General features: G+C 50.5%; 1 protein-coding gene across 2 annotated transcripts in view; it reads right to left on the reverse strand.

The window, feature by feature from the left end:
* LOC147107294 (phosphorylase b kinase regulatory subunit alpha, liver isoform-like) overlaps positions 1-13,037 on the reverse strand; it is a 157,293-nt gene that overhangs the window by 70,188 nt on the left and 74,068 nt on the right. For both annotated transcript variants that reach the window (XM_086006176.1, XM_086006175.1), the window contains exons 15-16: positions 7,476-7,585; positions 6,775-6,919 (exon numbers count right to left, since the gene is read on the reverse strand). In XM_086006176.1, coding sequence (XP_085862302.1) covers positions 6,775-6,919; positions 7,476-7,585 — 255 coding nt within the window. The remainder of the gene's footprint in view (positions 1-6,774; positions 6,920-7,475; positions 7,586-13,037) is intronic.

Consider the following 13,037-nt stretch of genomic DNA (forward strand, 5'->3'; position numbering starts at 1 on the left):
TAGTGGCATGAAGCCACACATTTCACAAGGTCCCAAATTCAATTCTTGATCTTTTCTAAAGTAGCAAATCGCCACTGGAGTGAGAATGCTACAACCACCCTCAGCATTCCTGCACTCGGGGAAAAAACTATTCTACTTTCCCGAAATGGGCCTGGAAGGAATTCTCCTAGAATGGGAATACCACTGTCTGCACAGGGACAAGCAACACATTATCCAATCCCAACATTCTTATTTTTTATTTTTTTATTCATTGATGGGATGTGGGCGTCGCTGGCTAGGCCTGCATTTAGTGCCCATCCCTAATTGCCCTCGAGAAGATGGTGGTGAGCCGCCTTCTTGAACCGCTGCAGTCCATATGGTGTAGGTACACCCACAATGCTGTTAGGAAGGGAGTTCCAGGATTTTGGCCCAGCGACAGTGAAGGAACGGCGATACAGGTCCAAGTCAGGATGGTGTGTGGCTTGGAGGGGAACTTGTAGGTGGTGATGTTCCCATGCGTCTGCTGCCCTTGTCCTTCTAAGTGGTAGAGGTCGCGGGTTTGGAAGGTGCTGTTGAAGGAGCTTTGGCGAGTTGCTGCAGTGCATCTTGTAGATGGTACACACTGCAGCCACAGTGCGCCAGTGGTGGAGGGAGTGAATGTTGAAGGTGGTGGATGGAGTGCCAATCAAGCGGGCTGCTTTGTCCTGGATGGTGTCGAGCTTCTTGAGTGTTGTTGGAGCTGCACTCATCCAGGCAAGTGGAGAGTATTCCATCACACTCCTGACTTGTGCCTTGTAGATGGTGGAAAGGCTTTGGGGAGTCAGGAGGTGAGACACTCGCCGCAGAATTCCCAGCCTCTGGCCTGCTCTTGTAGCCACAGTATTTATATGGCTGGTCCAGTTCAGTTTCTGATCAATGGTAACCCCCAGGATGTTGATAGTGGGGGATTCAGCGATGGTAATGCCATTGAATGTCAAGGGGAGATGGTTAGAGTCTCGCTTGTTGGAGATGGTCATTGCCTGGCACTTGTGTGGTGCGAATGTTACTTGCCACTTGTCAGCCCAAGTCTGAATGTTGTCCCGGTCTTGCTGCATATGGACACGGACATCCCATAAGTTGCAGTTGTTTTCTGCCTATTTTCAAACTGACTGTGGCGATTCTCCAAATACCATGTACGTTTCATATGTACTACCCATTTGTTCCTGTAGATCCAGGTCTGCTAACTTAACAGTTACATTATTTATGCACTTGTCTTGGAATTCTCCACTAAAACTGCAGGAATAAACATATAGTCCACAGGAAAAGTCTGATTATTGCAACTGTTAGAAATCAGAATTATAAACTACTAATGCTGGAACTAGCATGTCAGCACTTGGAAAGAGAAAGACAGGTCCTGAAATAATCTCTCTTTACAGATGCCGACAGATGGCCCGGAATTTGCACTCAAGCAGCGAAGCGACGGCGATCACCGCTGACCTTTAAGAAAGCTGCCCACAAAGATCTAGCAATCTCCGTGACAAAAACTTTAGCTTTCTCAACCTTATTTTGATTGTAACACTGTCAAAAGGGGATCCCCAGTGTACATTGGCAGTGATGTCATCAAGCTGTCTAAGCAGCCAATCACATTGAGAATTCTCACAGACAGCAAACCAGGAAATAAAAAGCACTGATTATCATTTTACTTTCTAATTTTTTTACAGAGAGCGAAATAAAGATTGGGACATGCACATGGGGTTAAGGTAGAAGCTGAAAGATCATAAACTTAAAAAAAGTATTCACTAGTGTTTAGAAGAATGAGAGGGGATCTCATTGAAATGTATAAAATTCTGACAGGGCTAGACATCTGGATTCAGGGAGGATGTTTCCCCTGGCTGGGGGGGTCGAGAACGAGGGGTCACAGTCTCAGGATACGGGGTAGGACATTTAGGACTGAGATGAGGAGAAATTTCTTCACTCAGAGGGTGGTGAACCTGTGGAATTCTCTACCACAGAAGGCTGTGGAGGCCAAGTCACTGAATATATTTAAGAAGGAGATAGATAGATTTCTAGACACAAAAGGCATCAAGGGGTATGGGGAGAGAGCGGGAATATGGTATTGAAATAGAGGATTGTGGCGGAGCCACCAAAGGACTCAGATCGTTTGTATATAATTCCTTTAACAACATGTTAGCTACAGCCTGAGTCTGTATCTTTATTTATGCTGTTTAACTGTACAGAGCGTGGTTACTTTAACAGCGCGGCTAAAACGTGATGACGTCACGCCGTTCATCACGTGATCCCCCACTGGCGGGAAAACATGATGACATCATGACGTCAGCCACGGGACCGCCCGGCAGTCCTCGTGGAGCCTCCAGAGAGAGCAGACTTACATTCGATGTTATCCTGCAGTTTCTTGTTAAAACCTGTTTGTTTCATTAAAGTTCGTTTTGTTTGATCATCTGAGTAGAACTCAGTCTGTTAGTTAGGAACCCACGTTCCTACAGGATCAGCCATGATCATATTGAATGGCGGAGTAGGCTCGAATGGCCGACTCCTGCTCCTATTTTTCTATGTTTCTAAAAAAATTAAAACATTTTTAAAATATAGCAATTTTTATTATAATGGTGAAATTTGACATTCCACAAATATAACATTTGTTTTTCGGGGCCAGAACAGTTGTTCAGCAGTCAATATGCCGTTAAAACCCTAGTTAGACCTATTTCAACAAGGTTTAACTTTTTATGGGGATTTTTACAGCAATATTAGAGTGGAAAAGGGGATGTTTTCGTCACTTCAAATGAATGCCGGCTATGGGGAGTTCCACAACACAGCCTGTGTCGGAGCAGGGAATGACTGACCACAACTTCAGGATTCCCGCGTTTATCTGCACATGCGCTAAATCCTGAAGTTACAGTGGGTATCAGAGGGGTAGGGTAATGAGAATGACCGCTGAAAGTCTCGCCGCCATTACCACCGCAAAATCCAGGCCTATTTATCCAGCAGTTTGTGTCTCTTGTACAAGTACAGAGTCTTCCTGCACACGCAGTCACACGGCCGGAATATTTTTACAGTTTTCTCCTCGACCAGCAGGTCAATGGAAGAAACAAACTCATGCCATGTATTCAACCATCTGCCGTGGAAGGGCGGAGGGACCATATTCCAGCTGGAACCGGAAGATTGAGAGATTCTCAGATGAGGCGAATAACCAAAGGCATTTTGATCCAGGAGGCCAGGGAACAAATACAGGGGAAGGTCTGTGATAGGGTGAAGGGCAGGAGTCATTAAATGATAAAAGGGATGATGGTGCAAGGCAAAAGGGGGTGGTAACGGGACAAGTAAAGAAACAAACAATTGGTCCAGAGGAGGTGTAAATGATTATAGCAGAGGGGGAGGGAAACTTGGACAATCTGACAAAGCAGAGAGGGTTGCCGTGGGCCGGGAATGTGGTGGAAGGAAGGCAGGTGGACCCCAGGGGTGTGGACGACCTCGCTGGCCGTGTACCGACGAGGGCCCTCCACCCCAAGCACCAGCCCACACCCCCTCCACTCCCAATGGCTCTGGAACAGCCGTCCCCCATTACAAGCACCTGCCGTCTGAGAGAAGATGGAAGTGGTGGTTAAGATCTACTTTGAGCCGTTTCGTAATGGGTAGTACCGTGACTGCCAGTGTTGGAGTCTAGATCTCAGCTCTGTTGTCGTGGGAACGCACTGAGTGGCAGCCGAGCACTTGGCATGGCGAGAAGGCAACGTGGAGGGAGAGTCACCTTGAGTTAGAGCGGCATTAGTAGAGGCCAGGGGCATGTTAACTACCCGTTCTCTTGGGCAGGATATTAGCAAGGCCATAAAAAAAGCAAACCAAGCACTAGGGTTTATTTCTAGAAGGATAGAATTGAAAAGTAGGGAAGTTATGCTGAATCTGTATCGAACCTAGGTTAGACCACACTTGGAGCACTGCGTACAGTTCTGGTCGCCATAGTATAAAAAGGATATCGAGGCACTGGAGAGGGTGCAGAGAGGATTTACAAGGATGATACCAGAAATGCGAGGGTATACATATCAGGAAACGACGAACAGGCTGGGTCTCTTTTCTCTTGAAAAAAGAAGGCTGAGGGGTGACCTAATAGAGGGCTTTAAAATTATGAAAGGTTTTGATAGAGTGGGTACAGAGAGAGTGTTTCCACTTGTGGGGAAGAGCAAAACAAGAGGCCATCAATATAAGATAGTCACCAAGAAATCCAATAGGGAATTCAGGAGAAACTTCTTTACCCAGAGAGTGGTGAGAATGTGGAACTCGCTACCACAGGGAGTGGTTGAAGTGAATAGTATAGATGGATTTAAGGGGAGGCTAGACAAGCACATGAGGGAGAAGGGAATAGAGGGTTACGCTGATAGATTTAGATGAGGAAAGACGGGAGGAGGCTCGAGTGGAGCATAAACACCAGCATGGACTGGTTGGGCCGAATGGCCTGTTTCTGGGCCGTATATCCGGTGTAATCCGGTGTAATGTGTTGATATGATGGACAATTCTACAAAAGGAAAGCAGGGGCAGAATAAAATAAACTTGATTTTTTTTAAGAGACAATTATAAAAAATAAGAACTGACAAAACTGTTGTAGAAATCAAATGTTCAGTTGACATGTTGTATGTGAGTGTGTAGGAAGAGCGGGGGAGTCGGGGACCTCACTGATGTACAAGATGCTCTGCTGGATTGTTTTTCCTGGGATGCATTTTTCAAACCATATAAATCTCGAACGCTTCCATTAATGAGTTTCCTTTCTCCTTAAGACAGACACTCTTATTTTGAATAATGCATCAGTACAAAAGGTACTGGTACTGGAACAGTATCTCAAGAAGTCTTGAGTTCTGAGAGGATGTTTCCCCTGGCTGGGGAGTCTAGAACTAGGGGGACAAAGTCTCAGGATAAGGGGTTGGCCACTTGACTGAGATGAGGGAAAATGTCTTCACTCGGAGGGTGGTGAATGTTTGGAATTCTCTGCCCCAGAGGGCTGTGGAGGCTCAGTCGTTGAGTATATTCAAGACTGAGATCGATAGATTTGTTGGCACCAAGGGACTCGAGGGATTTGGGGATCGGACGGGAAAGTGGAGTTGAGGTAGAAGATCAGCCATGATCTGATTGAATCCTGCTCCTTTTTCTGATGTTCTGAAATTGCATTCAATAAATCTGGTAATTTGTGGCGACGTCAGAGAAGAAAATGACCATGAAAACTGGCAGATTGTGGTAAAAACACAATTAGTTTACCGATGTCCTTCAGGGAAGGGAACCTGCCACCCCTACTTGGTATGACCTACGTGTGACTCCAGTCCTACAGCATATGGTTGACACTTAACACTCTCTGGGTTGGGCAATAAATGTTACTTTGCTGGTGTCGCCTACATCTCGCAAACAAATCAAATAGTTTGTAAATTTCTACTGCTGAATATTGTACAAGTGCAGAAATTCATGATAAGCCAAGGAGGATATTGAATCTCCTACCCATGGCCGAGAGGACCGGCTCCAGCCCACAGCCCAGGGGGGTCAAACTCCGGCCCGGGGGGGTCCGACTCCGGCCCGGGGGGGGGTTAGACTCCGGCCCGGGGGGGTCAGACTCTGCAGACTCCGGCCCGGGGGGGTTCAGACTCCGCAGACTCCGGCCCGGGGTTCAGACTCCGCAGACTCTGGCCCGGGGGGTTCAGGCTCCGCAGACTCCGGCCCGGGGCGTTCAGACTCCGCAGCCTCCGGCCCGGGGGTCATGCTCCGCAGACTCCGGCCCGGGGGTCAGACTCCGCAGCCTCCGGCCCGGGGGTCAGACTCCGCAGACTCCGGCCCGGGGGTCAGGCACCAGCCAGGGGAACAGACTCCAGCCCGCGAGACAGGCTCCGGCCCAGGACCTGTTCCTTGGACTTCACCAAAGCTATCCTGAACGGAACAGCCTGGTGCTGAGCTTTCCTCTGACTTTCCCTTTCCCTTCTGGGCGGGTAGGACACCTCCTCAGGAATCTGCACCCCTTGCTGCTGGCATCGTTCCCTGGGGTTGGGTGGGAGGTCTCAAGACATTGCCGGCTGTTATTTGCTGCAGAGCTGGTCCATGATGCTTTGGGATGTTCGCTGTCAGTGATAATTGTCTCCCATACTGGCAATAAAACGGGCAGCTTTACTAACTCGGAACATTCACCGAGAACTTATTACATTGCTCTCTAAAGAGGGGGCTACTTTGAACAAAAAGGTACTTCCCCTAGATCTCTCGTCGCTTTCAAGTTATCTCAGAGCAGTTGCTGAAGTCTTTTGTCTCGAGTTCTACACATTTGAAATAGACATGCTGCAGTAAATGAATTAAAACCGAAACCCTGCTGAATAATGGGATAATAACTACGCTCCATCAACACCCTGCCCACCTGTAATACTATTTTAAACACCAACTAAAGATACTAAGAAATGTGTACAGAAAGCCAAGTCTGGTCTGTCAGTCCTTGGGTCTCATTTTTCAAATTCACCAGAGTGTAGATGTTAGCAATATAACCATCAATCTACCTGCACACATTGACATTTATCCAAAATAAATACCTTCAACTATCGATTGTTACTGAACAAGTATATCCATCACGGGATCACACAGCACAGAAGGAGGCCATTTGGCCCATCGTGCCTGTGCCGGCTCTTTGGTAGAGCGATCCAATTTGTCCCACTCCCCCGCCCTTTCCCCACAGCCCTTCCAAGATTTCCTTATGTTGTCAAACGAGTAATTAGGACGCCTGCCGCTGAGATTCATTTTCATGATTTTGTTTCCAACAAGAACTGCAATTAGTAGATAAACTCTTACCCAGCATGCTCTTAGTGATGGGGAAGGTGACTGTTGGACGGCCGGTCATCTTCCAGCAGGAGAAAAGGTAGGCGAGGTCGGTTCGCAGCATTTCCACAATCATATGGTTGTCCAGGGCCAAGTAAAACTGATGCTGATCAATAAACTGTTCATTAAAAAAGCACAATTAAAAATGATTAACCAGCAGAAATTCCTTTCACGTACTTGCAATATCACATGTTCAGGGCAAGGCCAATAAATATTTTGGTAGTTTTAATTTGAAATAATGCACAGGAAATGTTTTAAAATATATCTGAGCCTAAAATTGAACCGATGAAATGAGTATTCTACACGTGTAATAATTTTCATATTTCGTCTTTCCCCAACAACCATGAAGAGCGAGGGGGATTAGAACTCTCAGGAGCGGGAGAGAATAGGGAATAAAACAGTGATTCCCATGCAGGTATCTGCCTGAATGGTAAACACACAGAAATATCATCAAGCAGCCTATTCTTCCAATTTGACATTTTGTGCTAAATGTTTAAAATGTCACATCAAAAATATAACCTGCATTATTTAGTGATTAGTTGTTTGTAACTCCCTCACGGCAAGGGTTCTTCAACGACAGCAACAATTAGTTAGACTTAGGCATTCTGTGGCACAAGTTTAGAAACAGTTCAAAGAAATGTACCATTAACAGCCGGACCAATTCAGGTGCTTACCTGTGGAGTAAATGTGAAGATCTGATTTCTTATCACATATAACTTGGATGTACCAAGGACACCAATATGTCGATATGGGCGTCCACTAAGATTAAGTTTCTTGTTGCATCCTATTAAGAGATAAAACAATCATGTTTCTTCCCCTGTTAACATACGAATCCTACATCGCACATCAAGGGGGCACAATTTATCGATTACTTCACAGAAGGAAAATAAATCTGCCCGAGCCTAAAAGAGGAAGTCACACGGACTCTGGTGAAAGTAATCAACAGGATGACTTTTACTCCTCCCCATATTCTACAGCTCTAGAAAGTGCTTTCATGCATGAGGAGGAGGATTGGTCATCCTGCCTCCCATCCCCAGCTCCAGTGCCCTGTTATTGAGGATTGGTCATCCTGCCTCCCATCCCCAGCTCCAGTGCCCTGTTATTGAGGACTGGTCATCCTGCCTCCCATCCCCAGCTCCCTTGCCCTGTTATTGAGGACTGGTCATCCTGCCTCCCATCCCCACCTCCCTTGTCCTGTTATTGAGGACTGGTCACCCTGCCTCCCATCCCCAGCTCCCTTGCCCTGTTATTGAGGATTGGTCATCCTGCCTCCCATCCCCAGCTCCCTTGCCCTGTTATTGAGGATTGGTCATCCTGCCTCCCATCCCCAGCTCCCTTGTCCTGTTATTGAGGATTGGTCATCCTGCCTCCCATCCCCAGCTCCCTTGTCCTGTTATTGAGGACTGGTCATCCTGCCTCCCATCCCCAGCTCCCTTGCCCTGTTATTGAGGACTGGTCACCCTGCCTCCCATCCCCAGCTCCCTTGTCCTGTTATTGAGGATTGGTCATCCTGCCTCCCATCCCCAGCTCCCTTGCCTTGTTATTGAGGACTGGTCATCCTGCCTCCCATCCCCAGCTCCCTTGCCTTGTTATTGAGGACTGGTCACCCTGCCTCCCATCACCACCTCCCTTGTCCTGTTATTGAGGATTGGTCATCCTGCCTCCCATCCCCAGCTCCCTTGCCTTGTTATTGAGGATTGGTCATCCTGCCTCCCATCCCCAGCTCCCTTGCCTTGTTATTGAGGATTGGTCATCCTGCCTCCCATCACCACCTCCCTTGCCCTGTTATTGAGGACTGGTCATCCTGCCTCCCATCCCCAGCTCCCTTGCCCTGTTATTGAGGACTGGTCATCCTGCCTCCCATCCCCAGCTCCCTTGCCCTGTTATTGAGGACTGGTCATCCTGCCTCCCATCCCCAGCTCCCTTGCCCTGTTATTGAGGACTGGTCATCCTGCCTCCCATCCCCACCTCCCTTGCCCTGTTATTGAGGACTGGTCATCCTGCCTCCCATCCCCACCTCCCTTGCCCTGTTATTGAGGACTGGTCATCCTGCCTCCCATCACCAGCTCCCTTGCCCTGTTATTGAGGATTGGTCATCCTGCCTCCCATCCCCAGCTCCCTTGTCCTGTTATTGAGGACTGGTCATCCTGCCTCCCATCCCCAGCTCCCTTGCCCTGTTATTGAGGATTGGTCATCCTGCCTCCCATCCCCAGCTCCCTTGTCCTGTTATTGAGGATTGGTCATCCTGCCTCCCATCCCCAGCTCCCTTGCCCTGTTATTGAGGATTGGTCATCCTGCCTCCCATCCCCAGCTCCCTTGCCCTGTTATTGAGGATTGGTCATCCTGCCTCCCATCACCAGCTCCCTTGCCCTGTTATTGAGGATTGGTCATCCTGCCTCCCATCACCAGCTCCCTTGCCCTGTTATTGAGGATTGGTCATCCTGCCTCCCATCACCAGCTCCCTTGCCCTGTTATTGAGGACTGGTCATCCTGCCTCCCATCCCCAGCTCCCTTGCCCTGTTATTGAGGACTGGTCATCCTGCCTCCCATCCCCAGCTCCCTTGCCCTGTTATTGAGGACTGGTCATCCTGCCTCCCATCCCCACCTCCCTTGCCCTGTTATTGAGGACTGGTCATCCTGCCTCCCATCACCAGCTCCCTTGCCCTGTTATTGAGGATTGGTCATCCTGCCTCCCATCCCCAGCTCCCTTGTCCTGTTATTGAGGACTGGTCATCCTGCCTCCCATCCCCAGCTCCCTTGCCCTGTTATTGAGGATTGGTCATCCTGCCTCCCATCCCCAGCTCCCTTGTCCTGTTATTGAGGATTGGTCATCCTGCCTCCCATCCCCAGCTCCCTTGCCCTGTTATTGAGGATTGGTCATCCTGCCTCCCATCCCCAGCTCCCTTGCCCTGTTATTGAGGATTGGTCATCCTGCCTCCCATCACCAGCTCCCTTGCCCTGTTATTGAGGATTGGTCATCCTGCCTCCCATCACCAGCTCCCTTGCCCTGTTATTGAGGATTGGTCATCCTGCCTCCCATCACCAGCTCCCTTGCCCTGTTATTGAGGACTGGTCATCCTGCCTCCCATCCCCAGCTCCCTTGCCCTGTTATTGAGGACTGGTCATCCTGCCTCCCATCCCCAGCTCCCTTGTCCCGTTATTGAGGACTGGTCACCCTGCCTCCCATCCCCAGCTCCCTTGCCCTGTTATTGAGGATTGGTCATCCTGCCTCCCATCACCAGCTCCCTTGCCCTGTTATTGAGGATTGGTCATCCTGCCTCCCATCCCCAGCTCCCTTGTCCTGTTATTGAGGACTGGTCATCCTGCCTCCCATCACCAGCTCCCTTGTCCTGTTATTGAGGACTGGTCATCCTGCCTCCCATCACCAGCTCCCTTGCCCTGTTATTGAGGACTGGTCATCCTGCCTCCCACCGCCAGCTCCCTTGTCCTGTTATTGAGGACTGGTCATCCTGCCTCCCATCCCCAGCTCCCTTGCCCTGTTATTGAGGATTGGTCATCCTGCCTCCCATCGCCAGCTCCCTTGTCCTGTTATTGAGGACTGGTCATCCTGCCTCCCATCACCAGCTCCCTTGTCCTGTTATTGAGGATTGGTCATCCTGCCTCCCATCCCCAGCTCCCTTGCCCTGTTATTGAGGATTGGTCATCCTGCCTCCCATCACCAGCTCCCTTGTCCTGTTATTGAGGACTGGTCATCCTGCCTCCCATCACCAGCTCCCTTGCCCTGTTATTGAGGATTGGTCATCCTGCCTCCCATCACCAGCTCCCTTGCCCTGTTATTGAGGACTGGTCATCCTGCCTCCCATCACCAGCTCCCTTGTCCCGTTATTGAGGACTGGTCACCCTGCCTCCCATCCCCAGCTCCCTTGCCCTGTTATTGAGGATTGGTCATCCTGCCTCCCATCACCAGCTCCCTTGCCCTGTTATTGAGGATTGGTCATCCTGCCTCCCATCCCCAGCTCCCTTGTCCTGTTATTGAGGACTGGTCATCCTGCCTCCCATCACCAGCTCCCTTGTCCTGTTATTGAGGACTGGTCATCCTGCCTCCCACCGCCAGCTCCCTTGTCCTGTTATTGAGGACTGGTCATCCTGCCTCCCATCCCCAGCTCCCTTGCCCTGTTATTGAGGATTGGTCATCCTGCCTCCCATCGCCAGCTCCCTTGTCCTGTTATTGAGGACTGGTCATCCTGCCTCCCATCACCAGCTCCCTTGTCCTGTTATTGAGGATTGGTCATCCTGCCTCCCATCCCCAGCTCCCTTGCCCTGTTATTGAGGATTGGTCATCCTGCCTCCCATCACCAGCTCCCTTGTCCTGTTATTGAGGACTGGTCATCCTGCCTCCCATCCCCAGCTCCCTTGCCCTGTTATTGAGGATTGGTCATCCTGCCTCCCATCGCCAGCTCCCTTGTCCTGTTATTGAGGACTGGTCATCCTGCCTCCCATCACCAGCTCCCTTGTCCTGTTATTGAGGATTGGTCATCCTGCCTCCCATCCCCAGCTCCCTTGCCCTGTTATTGAGGATTGGTCATCCTGCCTCCCATCACCAGCTCCCTTGTCCTGTTATTGAGGACTGGTCATCCTGCCTCCCATCCCCAGCTCCCTTGCCCTGTTATTGAGGATTGGTCATTCTGCCTCCCATCCCCAGCTCCCTTGCCCTGTTATTGAGGATTGGTCATCCTGCCTCCCATCACCAGCTCCCTTGCCCTGTTATTGAGGACTGGTCATCCTGCCTCCCATCACCAGCTCCCTTGTCCCGTTATTGAGGACTGGTCACCCTGCCTCCCATCCCCAGCTCCCTTGCCCTGTTATTGAGGATTGGTCATCCTGCCTCCCATCACCAGCTCCCTTGCCCTGTTATTGAGGATTGGTCATCCTGCCTCCCATCCCCAGCTCCCTTGTCCTGTTATTGAGGACTGGTCATCCTGCCTCCCATCACCAGCTCCCTTGTCCTGTTATTGAGGACTGGTCATCCTGCCTCCCACCGCCAGCTCCCTTGTCCTGTTATTGAGGACTGGTCATCCTGCCTCCCATCCCCAGCTCCCTTGCCCTGTTATTGAGGATTGGTCATCCTGCCTCCCATCGCCAGCTCCCTTGTCCTGTTATTGAGGACTGGTCATCCTGCCTCCCATCACCAGCTCCCTTGTCCTGTTATTGAGGATTGGTCATCCTGCCTCCCATCCCCAGCTCCCTTGCCCTGTTATTGAGGATTGGTCATCCTGCCTCCCATCACCAGCTCCCTTGTCCTGTTATTGAGGACTGGTCATCCTGCCTCCCATCCCCAGCTCCCTTGCCCTGTTATTGAGGATTGGTCATCCTGCCTCCCATCGCCAGCTCCCTTGTCCTGTTATTGAGGACTGGTCATCCTGCCTCCCATCACCAGCTCCCTTGTCCTGTTATTGAGGATTGGTCATCCTGCCTCCCATCCCCAGCTCCCTTGCCCTGTTATTGAGGATTGGTCATCCTGCCTCCCATCACCAGCTCCCTTGTCCTGTTATTGAGGACTGGTCATCCTGCCTCCCATCCCCAGCTCCCTTGCCCTGTTATTGAGGATTGGTCATTCTGCCTCCCATCCCCAGCTCCCTTGCCCTGTTATTGAGGATTGGTCATCCTGCCTCCCATCCCCAGCTCCCTTGTCCTGTTATTGAGGATTGGTCATTCTGCCTCCCATCCCCAGCTCCCTTGCCCTGTTATTGAGGACTGGTCACCCTGCCTCCCATCCCCAGCTCCCTTGTCCTGTTATTGAGGATTGGTCATTCTGCCTCCCATCACCAGCTCCCTTGTCCTGTTATTGAGGACTGGTCATCCTGCCTCCCATCACCAGCTCCCTTGTCCTGTTATTGAGGATTGGTCACCCTGCCTCCCATCCCCAGCTCCCTTGTCCTGTTATTGAGGACTGGTCATCCTGCCTCCCATCCCCAGCTCCCTTGTCCTGTTATTGAGGATTGGTCATCCTGCCTCCCATCCCCAGCTCCCTTGTCCTGTTATTGAGGATTGGTCACCCTGCCTCCCATCCCCAGCTCCCTTGTCCTGTTATTGAGGACTGGTCATCCTGCCTCCCATCACCAGCTCCCTTGTCCTGTTATTCAGGACTGGTCATCCTGCCTCCCATCACCAGCTTCCTTGCCCTGTTACTGAGGATTGGTCATCCTGCCTCCCATCCCCACCTCCCTTGCCCTGTTATTCAGGACTGGTCATTCTGCCTCCCATCCCCACCTCCC

The sequence above is a fragment of the Somniosus microcephalus genome, chromosome 14 (assembly GCF_052327205.1).
Source record: "Somniosus microcephalus isolate GS21.2 chromosome 14, FLI_Smic_1.0, whole genome shotgun sequence".
In the NCBI taxonomy this organism is placed as follows: Eukaryota; Metazoa; Chordata; class Chondrichthyes; order Squaliformes; family Somniosidae; genus Somniosus; species Somniosus microcephalus.